Source organism: Squalius cephalus (genome assembly GCF_949319135.1).
Source record: "Squalius cephalus genome assembly, chromosome: 8".
NCBI lineage: Eukaryota > Metazoa > Chordata > Actinopteri > Cypriniformes > Leuciscidae > Squalius > Squalius cephalus.
The window spans coordinates 300,001-318,767 of NC_137129.1; the positions used below are offsets into that span (position 1 = coordinate 300,001).

The 18,767-nt window shown below is 47.5% G+C and overlaps 1 protein-coding gene across 1 annotated transcript in view; it reads left to right on the top strand.

The window, feature by feature from the left end:
* The window catches only part of utp18 (UTP18 small subunit processome component), a 39,215-nt gene that overhangs the window by 15,928 nt on the left and 4,520 nt on the right, over positions 1 to 18,767 (top strand). The window contains exons 7-12 of the mRNA XM_079878875.1: positions 1 to 21; positions 162 to 262; positions 380 to 470; positions 7,270 to 7,393; positions 12,176 to 12,350; positions 15,173 to 15,315. The exon at positions 1 to 21 is cut by the window's left edge and continues 154 nt beyond it. Of these exons, the coding sequence (XP_079735001.1) occupies positions 1 to 21; positions 162 to 262; positions 380 to 470; positions 7,270 to 7,393; positions 12,176 to 12,350; positions 15,173 to 15,315 (655 nt within the window). The remainder of the gene's footprint in view (positions 22 to 161; positions 263 to 379; positions 471 to 7,269; positions 7,394 to 12,175; positions 12,351 to 15,172; positions 15,316 to 18,767) is intronic.

The following is an 18,767-nucleotide window of genomic DNA, read 5'->3' on the forward strand; positions in this document are numbered from 1 at the left end:
TCCCCGTCACTAACGTCCGCGGTGAGCGCCAGTTCCTCTGATCATTCAGGACAATATATGATGTTTCCCCTGACCTTGCAGCGGCTGTAATCGTGTGTGTGTGTGTGTGTGTGTGTGTGTGTGTGTGTGTGTGTGTGTGTGTGTGTGTGTGTGGGGGTCAGGTCTGAATGAGCAGAAGGTGTCAGACTTCCAGGTTTCTCCCGATGGGAAGTATCTCCTGCTCTTCGGCTCCTCAGGGTTTCTGCATCTCATGAGCTCAAAGGTACAGCCAGAATCTCTAATTCATATATTCACATCTCAGCTGAATTACAGAGATCTGTGTGTCAGTGCCTGCGATCGGCGGCTGAGTGACGCGTGTGTGTGTGTTTCTCTCCCTCAGACCAGAGAAGTGGTTCGCAGCATGAAGTTGAATGGGAAGGTTTGCGCAGCCGCTTTCACTGCAGACGGCAGCAAGATCTTCGCCAACTCCGGTGAGTCTCAGGCACCGGTTCGAATGCGGTTCTCGTGTGGTTTTAATGTGTTTCTCGTGCGGTTCTCTTGTGGTTCTCTTGTGGTTCTCGTGCGCTTCTAATGCGTTTCTCGTGCGGTTCTCTTGTGGTTCTCGTGCGCTTCTAATGCATTTTTTGTGCGGTTCTCGTGCAGTTTTAATGCGGTTCTCTTGTGGTTCTCTTGTGGTTCTCGTGCGGTTCTCATGCGGTTCTCTTGTGGTTCTTGTGCGGTTATCTTGTGGTTCTTGTGCTGTTCTAATGCATTTCTTGTGCGGTTCTAATGCGGTTCTAATGCGGTTCTCGTGCAGTTCTCTTGCGGTTCTCTTGTGGTTCTCGTGCATTTCTAATGCGTTTTTCGTGCGGTTCTCGTTTGGTTCTAATGCGTTTCTTGTGCGGTTCTAATGCGTTTCTCGTGCGTTTCTAATGCGTTTTTCGTGCAGTTCTCGTTTGGTTCTAAGGCGTTTCTTGTGCGTTTCTCATGTGGTTCTAATGCGTTTCTCGTGCGGTTCTAATGCGGTTCTCGTGCGGTTCTAATGCGTTTCTCGTGCGGTTCTAATGCAGTTCTCGTGCAGTTCTCTTGCGGTTCTCTTGTGGTTCTCGTGCGTTTCTAATGCATTTTTCATGCGGTTCTCGTTTGGTTCTAATGCGTTTCTTGTGCGGTTCTAATGCGTTTTTCGTGCGGTTCTCGTTTGGTTCTAATGCGTTTCTCGTGCGGTTTTAATGCGGTTCTCATGCGGTTCTAATGCGGTTCTCGTGCGGTTATCTTGTGGTTCTCGTGCAGTTCTCCTGTGGTTCTCGCGCGGTTCTAATGCATTTCTCGTGCGGTTCTAATGCGTTTCTAATGTTTTTTTCGTGCGTTTCTTGTGCGGTTCTAATGCGTTTCTCGTGCGGTTCTAATGCGGTTCTCGTGCGGTTCTAATGCAGTTCTCGTGCAGTTCTCTTGCGGTTCTCTTGTGGTTCTCGTGCATTTCTAATGCGTTTTTCGTGCGGTTCTCGTTTGGTTCTAATGCGTTTCTTGTGCGGTTCTAATGCGTTTCTCGTGCGTTTCTAATGCGTTTTTCGTGCAGTTCTCGTTTGGTTCTAAGGCGTTTCTTGTGCGTTTCTCATGTGGTTCTAATGCGTTTCTCGTGCGGTTCTAATGCGGTTCTCGTGCGGTTCTAATGCGTTTCTCGTGCGGTTCTAATGCAGTTCTCGTGCAGTTCTCTTGCGGTTCTCTTGTGGTTCTCGTGCGGTTCTAATGCGTTTCTCGTGCGGTTCTAATGCAGTTCTCGTGCAGTTCTCTTGCGGTTCTCTTGTGGTTCTCGTGCGTTTCTAATGCATTTTTCATGCGGTTCTCGTTTGGTTCTAATGCGTTTCTTGTGCGGTTCTAATGCGTTTTTCGTGCGGTTCTCGTTTGGTTCTAATGCGTTTCTCGTGCGGTTTTAATGCGGTTCTCATGCGGTTCTAATGCGGTTCTCGTGCGGTTATCTTGTGGTTCTCGTGCAGTTCTCCTGTGGTTCTCGTGCGGTTCTCGTGCAGTTCTCCTGTGGTTCTCGCGCGGTTCTAATGCATTTCTCGTGCGGTTCTAATGCGTTTCTTGTGCGTTTCTAATGTTTTTTTCGTGCGTTTCTTGTGCGGTTCTAATGCGTTTCTCGTGCGGTTCTAATGCGGTTCTCGTGCGGTTCTAATGCAGTTCTCGTGCAGTTCTCTCGCGGTTCTCTTGTGGTTCTCGTGCGTTTCTAATGCATTTTTCGTGCGGTTCTCGTTTGTTTCTAATGCGTTTCTTGTGCGGTTCTAATGCGTTTCACGTGCGTTTCTAATGCGTTTCTCGTTTGGTTCTAATGCGTTTCTCGTGCGGTTCTCATGCGGTTCTAATGCTGTTCTCGTGCAGTTCTAATGTGGTTCTCGTGTGGTTCTAATGCGTTTCTCGTGCGGTTCTCATGCGGTTCTAATGCTGTTCTCGTGCAGTTCTAATGTGGTTCTCGTGTGGTTCTCATTTGGTTCTAATGCTGTTCTCGTGCAGTTCTAATGTGGTTCTAATGCGGTTCTAATGCGGTTCTCGTGCAGTTCTCTTGCGGTTCTCTTGTGGTTCTCGTGCATTTCTAATGCGTTTTTCGTGCGGTTCTCGTTTGGTTCTAATGCGTTTCTTGTGCGGTTCTAATGCGTTTCTCGTGCGTTTCTAATGCGTTTTTCGTGCAGTTCTCGTTTGGTTCTAATGCGTTTCTCATGTGGTTCTAATGCGTTTCTCGTGCGGTTCTAATGCGGTTCTCGTGCGGTTCTAATGCGTTTCTCGTGCGGTTCTAATGCAGTTCTCGTGCAGTTCTCTTGCGGTTCTCTTGTGGTTCTCGTGCGTTTCTAATGCATTTTTCATGCGGTTCTCGTTTGGTTCTAATGCGTTTCTTGTGCGGTTCTAATGCGTTTTTCGTGCGGTTCTCGTTTGGTTCTAATGCGTTTCTCGTGCGGTTTTAATGCGGTTCTCATGCGGTTCTAATGCGGTTCTCGTGCGGTTATCTTGTGGTTCTCGTGCAGTTCTCCTGTGGTTCTCGTGCGGTTCTCGTGCAGTTCTCCTGTGGTTCTCGCGCGGTTCTAATGCATTTCTCATGCGGTTCTAATGCGTTTCTTGTGCGTTTCTAATGTTTTTTTCGTGCGTTTCTTGTGCGGTTCTAATGCGTTTCTCGTGCGGTTCTAATGCGGTTCTCGTGCAGTTCTCTCGCGGTTCTCTTGTGGTTCTCGTGCGTTTCTAATGCATTTTTTGTGCGGTTTTCGTTTGGTTCTAATGCGTTTCTTGTGCGGTTCTAATGCGTTTCACGTGCGTTTCTAATGCGTTTCTCGTTTGGTTCTAATGCGTTTCTCGTGCGGTTCTCATGCGGTTCTAATGCTGTTCTCGTGCAGTTCTAATGTGGTTCTCGTTTGGTTCTAATGCGTTTCTTGTGCGGTTCTAATGCGTTTCACGTGCGTTTCTAATGTGGTTCTCGTGTGGTTCTAATGCGTTTCTCGTGCGGTTCTCATGCGGTTCTAATGCTGTTCTCGTGCAGTTCTAATGTGGTTCTCGTGTGGTTCTAATGCGTTTCTCGTGCGGTTCTCATTTGGTTCTCGTGCGGTTCTAATGCGGTTTTTGTGTGGTTCTCATGTCATGAATCATGCGTTATGATCAGCGTTAGAAATAAACACTCGCCAAACGCAGGTAAATATCAACTGTGGCGGGAATCGCTGTCAAATCACGAGCCAATTTGGCGTTACGTATGTTTACTGGGGAAGTTCGATTAGTGCAAAACCAATTCTGCACAGATTTTAGCGCAGAACTCGTGAGATATATGATATATGTTATACAGCGCATTGCACAGAATCTGCTCATATCTGGCTTACTTGAACACACTTGTCACTACGCAACAATAACGGCGCGCTTGTTCATTTGCATTGAGGAAATAGTGGAGATTAAAAAGCATTTGGTTAAGAGATGCAGGGATTTTCCTACGTTGAAAATTTTTTGGCGGCCGCCAAAACGACTTTTTATCCCGCCAAAGCCTTATTTGATCTGTAATTGGGTTTTGTGAGTGAAGCAGGCTACTGACGGAGAGAGCGATCACAGCGCCCCAACCCCGCGCGGGCACTCTCCGTCTTCAGTTCTGTCTTTGCTCTCTCCCTCGCATCAAAATCAACTGATCCTAAAGGTCGGAAGACCGAATCCATGTTTCACGTGGTGCATTCGGAGAATATTTTTGCTGAACTAGCGCTGGGTGTGAATTGCAGTCAAGCATTCCGCACATGCAGCTGACATAACTTTAAATAAACGCAAAAAAAAAAAAAAAAAAAAGTTTGAAGTGTTTTTTGTGTGTGTTGACAAATCTTTCGTGATGTCCTAACAGCCAGGATTCCCACACAACATGTCCGCTAAAGTCCGATTCGCGACCTAATGACTCCTTTGAGCCGAGGGACGGGACACTGCAGTTCACAAAGGTTCATAATTTGCATGTGCTTTAATGCCTTGTCGGTTAAACATTTAATTCGCGTGCTGATGCGCTGTTCTAACGTGCGTTTCTCAGCGCCTACACGTGAAGCTCGCATGCACTAAAGGCCTGTCTACCAGCGCCTGGATACTGGACTAAGTTATCTTTCGAGTCTTATTGTGCTTATACTGTTAAATACACACGGTTTACACAAAGTCGGTTATGTCTAAAGTGAAAGCAAACTTGAGAAAATTGAGTAGGCCTAAATCTGCTTGTCAAATGCGTGTAGCCTATTAGACGCGTCGCGCGCAGCTCTTAAAGAGATAGTAGCAATAGTAAACACGCTGCCGCTTGTCCTTAAAGGGATAGTTCACCCAAAAATAAAAATTATCTCATCTACGCACTCTAATGTTGTCTTGTTCCAAACCTGTATTAATTTCCTTCTAATATTTTCTAATATTTTTCTAATATTAATATTTTGAAGAATGTGGCTAAACAGTATAGCTGGTCCCCATTGACTTAGGACCATAGGAGAAAAATATACTATGGTTTTCACTGGGGTACATCAACTGTTTGGTTACCCACATTCTTCCAAATAACTTCTATTTTTAACAGAAGAAACAACTTGAGAGAGTAAATTATGACAATTTGAATTTTTAGGAGAACGATTCCTTTAATGTTAATAAAACAACAAAATGCAAAGAGAAAATCACTCACTGCTCTTGACTGATAACTTTTAATAGTAGCTTTAATAAGTATAAATGTATAATTTATACAGTGAAGTCTGTTTTGTTTTATTTTCATATTTGTTCATTTAATTACTTTCTTCAATGCTACTGTTAAATACACCTACTATAGCTGAAAACATAAAGCTCTGTTTATTTCATTTGTATATTAAGTTGTGTATGTGTAATGTGTATCTTTGATCTTAATATTTAATAATAAAGAAAATAATGACAAATATTTTTATCTTTGCCCCTGTCTGCCATTTTTTATATTTCGTTACCTAAGGCTTTGTTTTTAAAATATGGACATTAGTTTGGCTGTAATGCTCAGTCACAAAATAGTAAAACCAACATAAAAAAGAATCGTGATAAAATCGTGAATCGTGATTTTCCTGAAAAAAAAAAATCGTGATATGATATTTTTGGCATATCGCCCACCCCTATGATGGCCCCCCCAAAAATAAAATAAAAAGAATGAACAACCAAATACTAACAACGAGGAACAAAAGAAACAAACATCAAGGTATAGATATAAAATAAGTTCGCTTTCTTTTACTATCTAGCCTGACAGTGATCATTTTTTCATGAATAAATAGGATAAGAAAAAAATCACAAACTGTTTCTTTGTATTTATTTTAAATTTAACATTTATTGTCAATATTGGGCTTGCGGATCATGTGGGTACTAGGGTACTCTTTGCTGTGTGTGAATGACCATGTCGGTCAGCCACCACCGAAGACCAATTTTGACCCAGGAAAAACCCTGGAGATGGAAGAAATGTCTTCTGTTCACCAAATGCTTTTATCTCCGATATTTCCTCAATGCAAAGGAATAAGCACGCCATTATTTAGGGCTGAACGATTAATTGCATTTGCGATAATATCGCGATATGATGAAATGCGATTTTTTTAACCGCAAAGCTGCGATTATAGTCTGGTCACGTGACGCGAGAGTAAACCAGTCTGCACTGCAGATGAAGCATCAACTTGGCACGCGAGACATATAGACCTGGCTACAGGAAATAACAGTTTATGTTTAATTTATGTGATATTGTGTTATAGATTATCTCCAACGATTCTGTATCGATTAAGATAATTTCAGATTTATGTCTGAGCTTAGTTTTAAACAACTTAGACGCGCGTGCTTTATAAACAACCGTATCTGCTTGCTTCTGTCTCTCACACACACTCTCTCACACACACACACACACGACACCACTTGAACCTTATGAGAAATAATCTTTAATAAAGTTCGGAAAAGTTGAAGCGAATTACAAGGACATTCGCGGGCTTCATTGCACAAGATGCGAGAGACGCGCGGTCTGCGTGATGTTACTTTTGTAGTGCGCGGTCTCGCCCGCCGGTATTTTACTTACAAATGTTCTACGAGGGAATCATATGTCTTGGAATGCAGTTGGCTTATATATTAAAAATATGAAAATCATCGACAGAAGCTGCTTTCAATTTCAAATACTCACGTGCGTTTTGCGAAGAGCGTTTGAGCATGCGGCTGTGAGCGAGTCTACGTGGTTAAATGTACTTGCATCTCAAAATGCTTTTATGACGCGAAATTAATGTGACACGTACAGTCAGTTATTAAACAGACAGGACAAACCACATCTTATAATTTCAAAAGAGATGAAAACGTTCAGACAGCCTACTCTTAAATAGGCTACTGAAAGCACTGAAGAAATTTTTTTTTTCCCTCTTTGTTTTGAAGCTATATTTGTTAAAATTATTAACATGTAATTGTATTAATTTAGTTTTTTAATGTGTAATTATTATAAGTAGGCCTACTTATAATTATGTAATTAAATATTTAAAGTTTTATTAATCAGATCAATTAAAGAAAAAAAATGTATTGGCTCATGAGGTGCCTAAAGATTCCCTTCCCTATTTTACAATGATTTTTTGCTTGTTTTTGTTGAATAATAGAAAAGATAAAGAGCTTAAAAAATAATCGCATATTAAATCGCAATCGCAATATTGGTAAAAAAAATCGCAATTAGATTATTTTCCAAAATCGTCCAGCCCTACCATTATTGTTGCTTAGTTGAGTGAAGTGAGTAAAAGTTAATTTCAAACTCTGGTTATGATGAATATTGATTGGCATGTTGTGTGTGTGTGTCAGAGGAAGGCGAGGTGTTCGTCTGGGACGTTCAGAGCAGTAAGTGTGTGAAGAGGTTTGAAGACGACGGTTGTGTGAGAGGAACATCACTAGCGCTCTCTCGAGACGGCTCGTATCTGGCCTGTGGGTGAGTCTGACCCGTGTGTGTGTGTGTCTGACCCGTGTGTGTGTGTGTCTGACCCGTGTGTGTGTGTGTCTGACCCGTGTGTGTGTGTGTGTGTGTGTGTGTCTGACCCGTGTGTGTGTGTGTCTGACCCGTGTGTGTGTGTGTCTGACCCGTGTGTGTGTGTGTCTGACCCGTGTGTGTGTGTGTCTGACCCGTGTGTGTGTGTGTGTGTGTGTGTCTGACCCGTGTGTGTGTGTGTCTGACCCGTGTGTGTGTGTGTCTGACCCGTGTGTGTGTGTGTGTGTGTGTGTCTGACCCGTGTGTGTGTGTGTCTGACCCGTGTGTGTGTGTGTCTGACCCGTGTGTGTGTGTGTCTGACCCGTGTGTGTGTGTGCGTGTCTGACCCGTGTGTGTGTGTGCGTCTGACCCGTGTGTGTGCGTGTGTGTGTGTCTGACCCGTGTGTGTGTGTGTGTGTCTGACCCGTGTGTGTGTCTAACCCGTGTGTGTGTGTGTGTGTGTGTCTGACCCGTGTGTGTGTGTGTGTGTGTCTGACCCGTGTGTGTGTGTGTGTGTCTGACCCGTGTGTGTGTGTGTGTGTCTGACCCGTGTGTGTGCGTGTCTGACCCGTGTGTGTGTGTGTGTGTCTGACCCGTGTGTGTGTGTGTGTCTGACCCGTGTGTGTGTGTCTGACCCGTGTGTGTGTGTGCGTGTCTGACCCGTGTGTGTGTGTGCGTGTCTGACCCGTGTGTGTGTGTGTCTGACCCGTGTGTGTGCGTGTGTGTGTGTCTGACCCGTGTGTGTGTGTGTGTCTGACCCGTGTGTGTGTGTGTCTAACCCGTGTGTGTGTGTGTGTGTGTGTGTGTGTCTGACCCGTGTGTGTGTGTGTGTGTCTGACCCGTGTGTGTGTGTGTGTCTGACCCGTGTGTGTGTGTGTCTGACCCGTGTGTGTGTGTGTGTGTCTGACCCGTGTGTGTGCGTGTCTGACCCGTGTGTGTGTGTGTGTGTCTGACCCGTGTGTGTGTGTGTCTGACCCGTGTGTGTGTGTCTGACCCGTGTGTGTGTGTGCGTGTCTGACCCGTGTGTGTGTGTGCGTGTCTGACCCGTGTGTGTGTGTGTCTGACCCGTGTGTGTGCGTGTGTGTGTCTGACCCGTGTGTGTGTGTGTGTGTGTGTGTCTGACCCGTGTGTGTGTGTGTGTCTGACCCGTGTGTGTGTGTGTCTGACCCGTGTGTGTGTGTGTGTGTGTGTGTCTGACCCGTGTGTGTGTGTGTGTGTCTGACCCGTGTGTGTGTGTGTGTGTCTGACCCGTGTGTGTGTGTGTCTGACCCGTGTGTGTGTGTGTCTGACCCGTGTGTGTGTGTGTCTGACCCGTGTGTGTGTGTGTGTGTGTCTGACCCGTGTGTGTGTGTCTGACCCGTGTGTGTGTGTGTCTGACCCGTGTGTGTGTGTGTCTGACCCGTGTGTGTGTGTGCGTGTCTGACCCGTGTGTGTGTGTGTCTGACCCGTGTGTGTGTGTGTCTGACCCGTGTGTGTGTGTGCGTGTCTGACCCGTGTGTGTGTGTGTCTGACCCGTGTGTGTGTGTGTGTCTGACCCGTGTGTGTGTGTGCGTGTCTGACCCGTGTGTGTGTGTGTCTGACCCGTGTGTGTGTGTGTCTGACCCGTGTGTGTGTGTGTGTCTGACCCGTGTGTGTGTGTGTGTGTGTGTGTGTCTGACCCGTGTGTGTGTGTGTGTCTGACCCGTGTGTGTGTGTGTGTCTGACCCGTGTGTGTGTGTGCGTGTCCGACCCGTGTGTGTGTGTGTCTGACCCGTGTGTGTGTGTGTCTGACCCGTGTGTGTGTGTCTGACCCGTGTGTGTGTGTGTGTGTCTGACCCGTGTGTGTGTGTGCGTGTCTGACCCGTGTGTGTGTGTGCGTGTCTGACCCGTGTGTGTGTGTGTCTGACCCGTGTGTGTGTGTGTGTCTGACCCGTGTGTGTGTGTGCGTGTCTGACCCGTGTGTGTGTGTGCGTGTCTGACCCGTGTGTGTGTGTCTGACCCGTGTGTGTGTGTGTGTCTGACCCGTGTGTGTGTGTGTGTCTGACCCGTGTGTGTGTGTGTGTCTGACCCGTGTGTGTGTGTGCGTGTCTGACCCATGTGTGTGCGTGTCTGACCCGTGTGTGTGCGTGTCTGACCCGTGTGTGTGTGTGTCTGACCCGTGTGTGTGTGTGCGTGCGTGTCTGACCCGTGTGTGTGTGTCTGACCCGTGTGTGTGTGTCTGACCCGTGTGTGTGTGTGTCTGACCCGTGTGTGTGTGTCTGACCCGTGTGTGTGTGTGTCTGACCCGTGTGTGTGTGTCTGACCCGTGTGTGTGTGTGTCTGACCCGTGTGTGTGTGTCTGACCCGTGTGTGCGTGTGTGTGTGTGTGTCTGACCCGTGTGTGTGTGTGTCTGACCCGTGTGTGTGTGTGTGTGTGTGTGTCTGACCCGTGTGTGTGTGTGTCTGACCCGTGTGTGTGTGTGTCTGACCCGTGTGTGTGTGTGTCTGACCCGTGTGTGTGTGTGTGTGTGTGTGTCTGACCCGTGTGTGTGTGTGTCTGACCCGTGTGTGTGTGTGTCTGACCCGTGTGTGTGTGTGTCTGACCCGTGTGTGTGTGTGTCTGACCCGTGTGTGTGTGTGTCTGACCCGTGTGTGTGTGTGTCTGACCCGTGTGTGTGTGTGCGTGTCTGACCCGTGTGTGTGTGTGTCTGACCCGTGTGTGTGCGTGTGTGTGTGTCTGACCCGTGTGTGTGTGTGTGTCTGACCCGTGTGTGTGTGTGTCTGACCCGTGTGTGTGTGTGTGTGTGTGTCTGACCCGTGTGTGTGTGTGTGTGTCTGACCCGTGTGTGTGTGTGTGTCTGACCCGTGTGTGTGTGTGTCTGACCCGTGTGTGTGTGTGTGTGTCTGACCCGTGTGTGTGCGTGTCTGACCCGTGTGTGTGTGTGTGTGTCTGACCCGTGTGTGTGTGTGTCTGACCCGTGTGTGTGTGTCTGACCCGTGTGTGTGTGTGCGTGTCTGACCCGTGTGTGTGTGTGTCTGACCCGTGTGTGTGCGTGTGTGTGTGTCTGACCCGTGTGTGTGCGTGTGTGTGTGTCTGACCCGTGTGTGTGTGTGTGTCTGACCCGTGTGTGTGTGTGTCTGACCCGTGTGTGTGTGTGTGTGTGTGTGTCTGACCCGTGTGTGTGTGTGTGTGTGTGTCTGACCCGTGTGTGTGTGTGTCTGACCCGTGTGTGTGTGTGTCTGACCCGTGTGTGTGTGTGTGTGTCTGACCCGTGTGTGTGTGTGTGTGTGTCTGACCCGTGTGTGTGTGTCTGACCCGTGTGTGTGTGTGTCTGACCCGTGTGTGTGTGTGTCTGACCCGTGTGTGTGTGTGCGTGTCTGACCCGTGTGTGTGTGTGTCTGACCCGTGTGTGTGTGTGTCTGACCCGTGTGTGTGTGTGTGTCTGACCCGTGTGTGTGTGTGCGTGTCTGACCCGTGTGTGTGTGTGTCTGACCCGTGTGTGTGTGTGTGTCTGACCCGTGTGTGTGTGTGTGTCTGACCCGTGTGTGTGTGTGTGTGTGTGTGTGTGTGTGTCTGACCCGTGTGTGTGTGTGTGTCTGACCCGTGTGTGTGTGTGCGTGTCCGACCCGTGTGTGTGTGTGTCTGACCCGTGTGTGTGTGTGTCTGACCCGTGTGTGTGTGTCTGACCCGTGTGTGTGTGTGTGTGTCTGACCCGTGTGTGTGTGTGCGTGTCTGACCCGTGTGTGTGTGTGCGTGTCTGACCCGTGTGTGTGTGTGTCTGACCCGTGTGTGTGTGTGTGTCTGACCCGTGTGTGTGTGTGCGTGTCTGACCCGTGTGTGTGTGTGCGTGTCTGACCCGTGTGTGTGTGTCTGACCCGTGTGTGTGTGTGTGTCTGACCCGTGTGTGTGTGTGTGTCTGACCCGTGTGTGTGTGTGTGTCTGACCCGTGTGTGTGTGTGCGTGTCTGACCCATGTGTGTGCGTGTCTGACCCGTGTGTGTGCGTGTCTGACCCGTGTGTGTGTGTGTCTGACCCGTGTGTGTGTGTGCGTGCGTGTCTGACCCGTGTGTGTGTGTCTGACCCGTGTGTGTGTGTGTCTGACCCGTGTGTGTGTGTCTGACCCGTGTGTGTGTGTGTCTGACCCGTGTGTGTGTGTCTGACCCGTGTGTGTGTGTGTCTGACCCGTGTGTGTGTGTCTGACCCGTGTGTGCGTGTCTGACCCGTGTGTGTGTGTGTCTGACCCGTGTGTGTGTGTGTGTGTCTGACCCGTGTGTGTGTGCGTGTCTGACCCGTGTGTGTGCGTGCGTGTCTGACCCGTGTGTGTGTGTCTGACCCGTGTGTGTGTGTGTCTGACCCGTGTGTGTGTGTGTCTGACCCGTGTGTGTGTGTGTGTGTGTGTCTGACCCGTGTGTGTGTGTCTGACCCGTGTGTGTGTGTCTGACCCGTGTGTGTGCGTGTCTGACCCGTGTGTGTGTGTGCGTGTCTGACCCGTGTGTGTGCGTGCGTGTCTGACCCGTGTGTGTGTGTCTGACCCGTGTGTGTGTGTGTCTGACCCGTGTGTGTGTGTGTCTGACCCGTGTGTGTGTGTGTGTCTGACCCGTGTGTGTGTGTGCGTGCGTGTCTGACCCGTGTGTGTGTGTCTGACCCGTGTGTGTGTGTCTGACCCGTGTGTGTGTGTGTCTGACCCGTGTGTGTGTGTGTGTGTGTCTGACCCGTGTGTGTGTGTGTGTGTCTGACCCGTGTGTGTGTCTAACCCATGTGTGTAACCCGTGTGTGTGTGTGTGTCAGCTCTCAGGCAGGAGTGGTGAACATCTACTCTCAGCGGGACTGTCTGCTGGATGCGGAGCCCAAACCCCAGAAGGCCGTGCTGAACCTGCTGACGGCGGTGACGTCTCTGAGCTTCAACAGCAGCGCCGAGATCCTGGCCATCGGCTCCCGGCACGCGGACGAGGCCAACCGACTGGTGCGCGGCACACACACACACACACACACACACACACACACACACACACACACACACACGAACGAACGAACATTAGCCATATTACAGTTACTTTTTTTAATATGAGCAAAATTCTAATTATATTTGTATTCTAACGTCTGTACTTAAAGTTAGAGGAAGCAGTGCTGCACTGTCTCCGGTGTCCACAAGAGGGCGCGAGTGAGCGCAAGAAGCAAACATAAACCAGATCAAGCATCGCTTCTTTTATTGAAATTAATTGATATTCACTTTTTAAAGTGCATTAACTTTTGAAACAATTGTTCTTAAATAAAATATAATTTCCTTAATGTGCATGCAAGGAGAATTAGGTTACAATAGTGCAGAAAACTGAAAGAGAACGAAAAGAAAACGCACTTCAACAGACGCGTAATGAACAACACAAACACACAACATCACTGCCATTCAGAAACACTTCTACTCTCCACATCTACACATCATCAGAGACACCCGACGCTCAGCTTGATCTGAGCGAGCGCTGAGCGCTTACACACACACACACTCACATGCTCAGCGCTTTCACACTCTCTCACACACACACACACACACACACACACACACACACACACTCACATGCTGAGAACTTTCTCACTCTCACACACACACACACACACACACACACACACATGCTGAGCGCTTTCACACTCTCACTCACACACACACACACACACACACACACACACACACACACACTCACATGCTGAGCGCTTCCACACACACACACTCACATGCTCAGCGCTTTCACACTCTCACACACACACACACACACACACTCACATGCTGAGAACTTTCTCACTCTCACACACACACACACACACACACACACACACACACACACTCACACACACATGCTGAGCGCTTTCACACTCTCACTCACACACACACACACACACACACACACTCACATGCTGAGCGCTTCCACACACACACACACACACACACACTAGGGATGGCGAAAACTAAAAATTGTCTTGACCGACCACCGAGCCTCATTAGCCGATTGAAACCGGTTAACCGATTAGTTTATAATATGCTACGCTATTTGAAATAACAGCAATTTCGCAACTCTGTCGCATCTCTCTGCCGCTCTGCCTCCCGCGCACACACACACTGCGCTGCTCTTCCACTCACGTCACTTTTTTTAAATCCCCTACAGCGCGAAACATGAGTCCCGCATACGCGGCGCCGAGGAGCTTGTATGTAATCGGAGGACAAATGCCTCCTTAGTTTCGAAATGGTTTGGGTACAAGGGGATAAAGACGTTAGTCTAGCGTTAGAAGCTCATTTGAAACATTGCCGCGGCTCATTTAAGAAAATGACAGCTCCAAAGAGACGCCGCTTTAGTTTGAGGTAGTGTTAACAATAATAAAGAAAGATGATGATTCCTGTCGTCTGCCCTGGCTCTAACCTCGAGTGTTTTAGCCTGTAGCCTTTACTTTTCGCAAACCTTGTGAGCGCGCGAACCCAAACGCTGTGACCTACATTTATTCATTTATTCATTTAGCTGACGCTTTTATCCAAAGCGACTTACAATTGCTATATATGTCAGAGGTCGCACGCCTCTGGAGCAACTAGGGGTTAAGTGTCTTGCTCAGGGACACATTGGTGTCTCACAGTGGATTCGAACCCGGGTCTCTCACACCAAAGGCATGTGTCTTATCCATTGCGCCACACCACCCCATTGACCTCGCGCCAAATGTTTTTATTGGGTTATTTAGTACAAACAGGCGAGTTATGAAAAATTGAGTGTGAGGGATTTGTTCACTTCACACAAAAAGATCTTGGAATGAGAAGGCTAACTGTAGTAGCGTTTAGCCCTATAATAGCCTAATTTAGAGATCACTTTTTTTTTTTTAACCGACTACCGACAACTTTGATCGGTTAACATTGATACGGTCAACCATCGGTCAAACGGTGATCGGTTAACATCCCTAACACACACACACACACACACACACACACTCACACTCAGCTCTGACCGATGGTTTGGTCAAGTGTGTCGTTCCACCAGTTTTGCCTCTGACTGAGAGGGTTTTGTCAGCAGGAAGAAACTTTTCCCGCCATTTTTCACATTAGCAACGCACTGTGCTATACTGGATAAGCTAACAGAAACAGGCGTCAGTGACGTCATCATGTCTCGCGCGCCTCTGACACACGCTGAGCGCTTTCACTCACTCAAACACACTCAAACACACACACACTCACACTCACACGCTGAGGGTCAGCAGCAGCACTGACACACGCTGAGGGCTTTCACACACACACACACACACACACACACACACACACACACACACACACACACACACACACTCACACACTCTCACACACACACTCACACGCTGAGGGTCAGCAGCAGCACTGACACACGCTGAGGGCTTTCACACACACACATGCACACTCACATGCTGAGGGTCAGCGACGCTTCCTTCGTTTAGCTAATCAAACCTCCACCAGTCGGAAAATAATGACCACAAATCAAAATCAGTCAAAATCACTGACAATCTGATGATGATGAACTGAAGCTCCAGACTCAAATCTGCATAATGTGTGGTCACATGATCGTCACATGCAGAAGATTGTGTACAGATGCTGCTAGTTTCTCAGCTTGTACATATGTATGTGTGTTTGTATTGTGTGTGTTTGAGATCATATTTTCATAAATGACCTTTCCTGAGCATGAGGATTATACTTCAGCGCTCTTGCTGTGATCTGGGCTTGTTCTTAGTTTATTACCACATTATATTTTTTGGGGATTTTCAGTAACTGATATTTTTCTCCTTTAGGTTCACCTTCCGAGTTTCACAGTGTTCTCCAATTTCCCACAATTCCACAAGAAGACAATCTTTCAGACCCAGAGTGTGGACTTCTCCCCGAGGAGCGGCTTCTACTCCGTGGCCAATAATAAAGGCCACGCGCTGCTCTTCAGGTGTGTGTGTGTGTGTGTGTGTGTGCGCGTGGGTTCAGCATTCAGAACCTATTTTTCCAAATTCAGAATAACTCAGTTAACTTCAGTGTATTTTAAAATGCATTTATAGATTAACATAAACATGAAGAAATGCGTGACGTAAATGAAGAAATGCGTGACGTAAAAGAAGAGATGCGTGACGTAAAAGAAGAGATGCGTGACGTAAATGAAGAGATGCGTGACGTAAAAGAAGAGATGCGTGACATAAAAGAAGAGATGCGTGACGTAAAAGAAGAGATGCGTGACGTAAATGAAGAGATGCGTGACGTAAATGAAGAGATGCGTGACGTAAATGAAGAGATGCGTGACGTAAATGAAGAGATGCGTGACGTAAATGAAGAGATGCATGACGTAAATGAAGAGATGCGTGACGTAAATGAAGAGATGCATGACGTAAATGAAGAGATGCGTGACGTAAATGAAGAGATGCGTGACGTAAATGAAGAGATGCGTGACGTAAATGAAGAGACGCGTGACGTAAATGAAGAGATGCGTGACGTAAATGAAGAGATGCGTGACGTAAATGAAGAGATGCGTGACGTAAATGAAGAGATGCGTGACGTAAATGAAGAGATGCGTGACGTAAATGAAGAGATGCGTGACGTAAATGAAGAGATGCGTGACGTAAATGAAGAGATGCATGACGTAAATGAAGAGATGCGTGAGACGCGTGACGTAAATGAAGAGACGCGTGACGTAAATGAAGAGACGCGTGACGTAAATGAAGAGACGCGTGACGTAAATGAAGAGACGCGTGACGTAAATGAAGAGACGCGTGACGTAAATGAAGAGACGCGTGACGTAAATGAAGAGACGCGTGACGTAAATGAAGAGACGCGTGACGTAAATGAAGAGATGCGTGAGACGCGTGACGTAAATGAAGAGACGCGTGACGTAAATGAAGAGACGCGTGACGTAAATGAAGAGATGCGTGAGACGCGTGACGTAAATGAAGAGACGCGTGACGTAAATGAAGAGATGCGTGACGTAAATGAAGAGATGCGTGACGTAAATGAAGAGATGCGTGACGTAAATGAAGAGATGCATGACGTAAATGAAGAGATGCGTGAGACGCGTGACGTAAATGAAGAGACGCGTGACGTAAATGAAGAGACGCGTGACGTAAATGAAGAGACGCGTGACGTAAATGAAGAGACGCGTGACGTAAATGAAGAGATGCGTGACGTAAATGAAGAGATGCGTGACGTAAATGAAGAGATGCGTGACGTAAATGAAGAGATGCATGACGTAAATGAAGAGATGCGTGAGACGCGTGACGTAAATGAAGAGACGCGTGACGTAAATGAAGAGACGCGTGACGTAAATGAAGAGACGCGTGACGTAAATGAAGAGACGCGTGACGTAAATGAAGAGACGCGTGACGTAAATGAAGAGACGCGTGACGTAAATGAAGAGACGCGTGACGTAAATGAAGAGACGCGTGACGTAAATGAAGAGACGCGTGACGTAAATGAAGAGACGCGTGACGTAAATGAAGAGACGCGTGACGTAAATGAAGAGACGCGTGACGTAAATGAAGAGACGCGTGACGTAAATGAAGAGACGCGTGACGTAAATGAAGAGACGCGTGACGTAAAAGAAGAGACGCGTGACGTAAATGAAGAGACGCGTGACGTAAATGAAGAGACGCGTGACGTAAATGAAGAGATGCGTGACGTAAATGAAGAGATGCGTGACGTAAATGAAGAGACGCGTGAGATGCGTGACGTAAATGAAGAGATGCGTGAGATGCGTGACGTAAATGAAGAGATGCGTGACGTAAATGAAGAGATGCGTGAGATGCGTGACGTAAATGAAGAGATGCGTGACGTAAATGAAGAGATGCGTGACGTAAATGAAGAGATGCGTGAGATGCGTGACGTAAATGAAGAGATGCGTGACGTAAATGAAGAGATGCGTGACGTAAATGAAGAGATGCGTGACGTAAATGAAGAGATGCGTGACGTAAATGAAGAGATGCGTGAGATGCGTGACGTAAATGAAGAGATGCGTGACGTAAATGAAGAGATGCGTGACGTAAATGAAGAGACGCGTGACGTAAATGAAGAGACGCGTGACGTAAATGAAGAGACGCGTGACGTAAATGAAGAGACGCGTGACGTAAATGAAGAGACGCGTGACGTAAATGAAGAGACGCGTGACGTAAATGAAGAGACGCGTGACGTAAATGAAGAGACGCGTGACGTAAATGAAGAGACGCGTGACGTAAATGAAGAGACGCGTGACGTAAATGAAGAGACGCGTGACGTAAATGAAGAGACGCGTGACGTAAATGAAGAGATGCGTGAGATCGTGACGTAAATGAAGAGATGCGTGACGTAAATGAAGAGACGCGCGACGTAAATGAAGAGACGCGCGACGTAAATGAAGAGACGCGTGACGTAAATGAAGAGACGCGTGACGTAAATGAAGAGACGCGTGACGTAAATGAAGAGACGCGTGACGTAAATGAAGAGATGCGTGACGTAAATGAAGAGACGCGTGACGTAAATGAAGAGACGCGTGACGTAAATGAAGAGACGCGTGACGTAAATGAAGAGACGCGTGACGTAAATGAAGAGACGCGTGACGTAAATGAAGAGATGCGTGAGATCGTGACGTAAATGAAGAGATGCGTGACGTAAATGAAGAGACGCGCGACGTAAATGAAGAGATGCGCGACGTAAATGAAGAGACGCGTGACGTAAATGAAGAGACGCGTGACGTAAAAGAAGAGACGCGTGACGTAAAAGAAGAGACGCGTGATGTAAATGAAGAGACGCGTGACGTAAAAGAAGAGACGCGTGACGTAAAAGAAGAGACGCGTGACGTAAAAGAAGAGACGCGTGACGTAAAAGAAGAGACGCGTGACGTAAAAGAAGAGACGCGTGACGTAAAAGAAGAGACGCGTGACGTAAAAGAAGAGACGCGTGACGTAAAAGAAGAGACGCGTGACGTAAATGAAGAGACGCGTGACGTAAATGAAGAGACGCGTGACGTAAATGAAGAGACGCGTGACGTAAAAGAAGAGACGCGTGACGTAAAAGAAGAGACGCGTGACGTAAATGAAGAGACGCGTGACGTAAATGAAGAGACGCGTGACGTAAAAGAAGAGACGCGTGACGTAAAAGAAGAGACGCGTGACGTAAAAGAAGAGACGCGTGACGTAAAAGAAGAGACGCGTGACGTAAATGAAGAGACGCGTGACGTAAATGAAGAGACGCGTGATGTAAATGAAGAGACGCGTGACGTAAATGAAGAGACGCGTGATGTAAATGAAGAGACGCGTGACGTAAATGAAGAGACGCGTGACGTAAAAGAAGAGACGCGTGACGTAAAAGAAGAGACGCGTGACGTAAATGAAGAGACGCGTGACGTAAATGAAGAGACGCGTGACGTAAAAGAAGAGACGC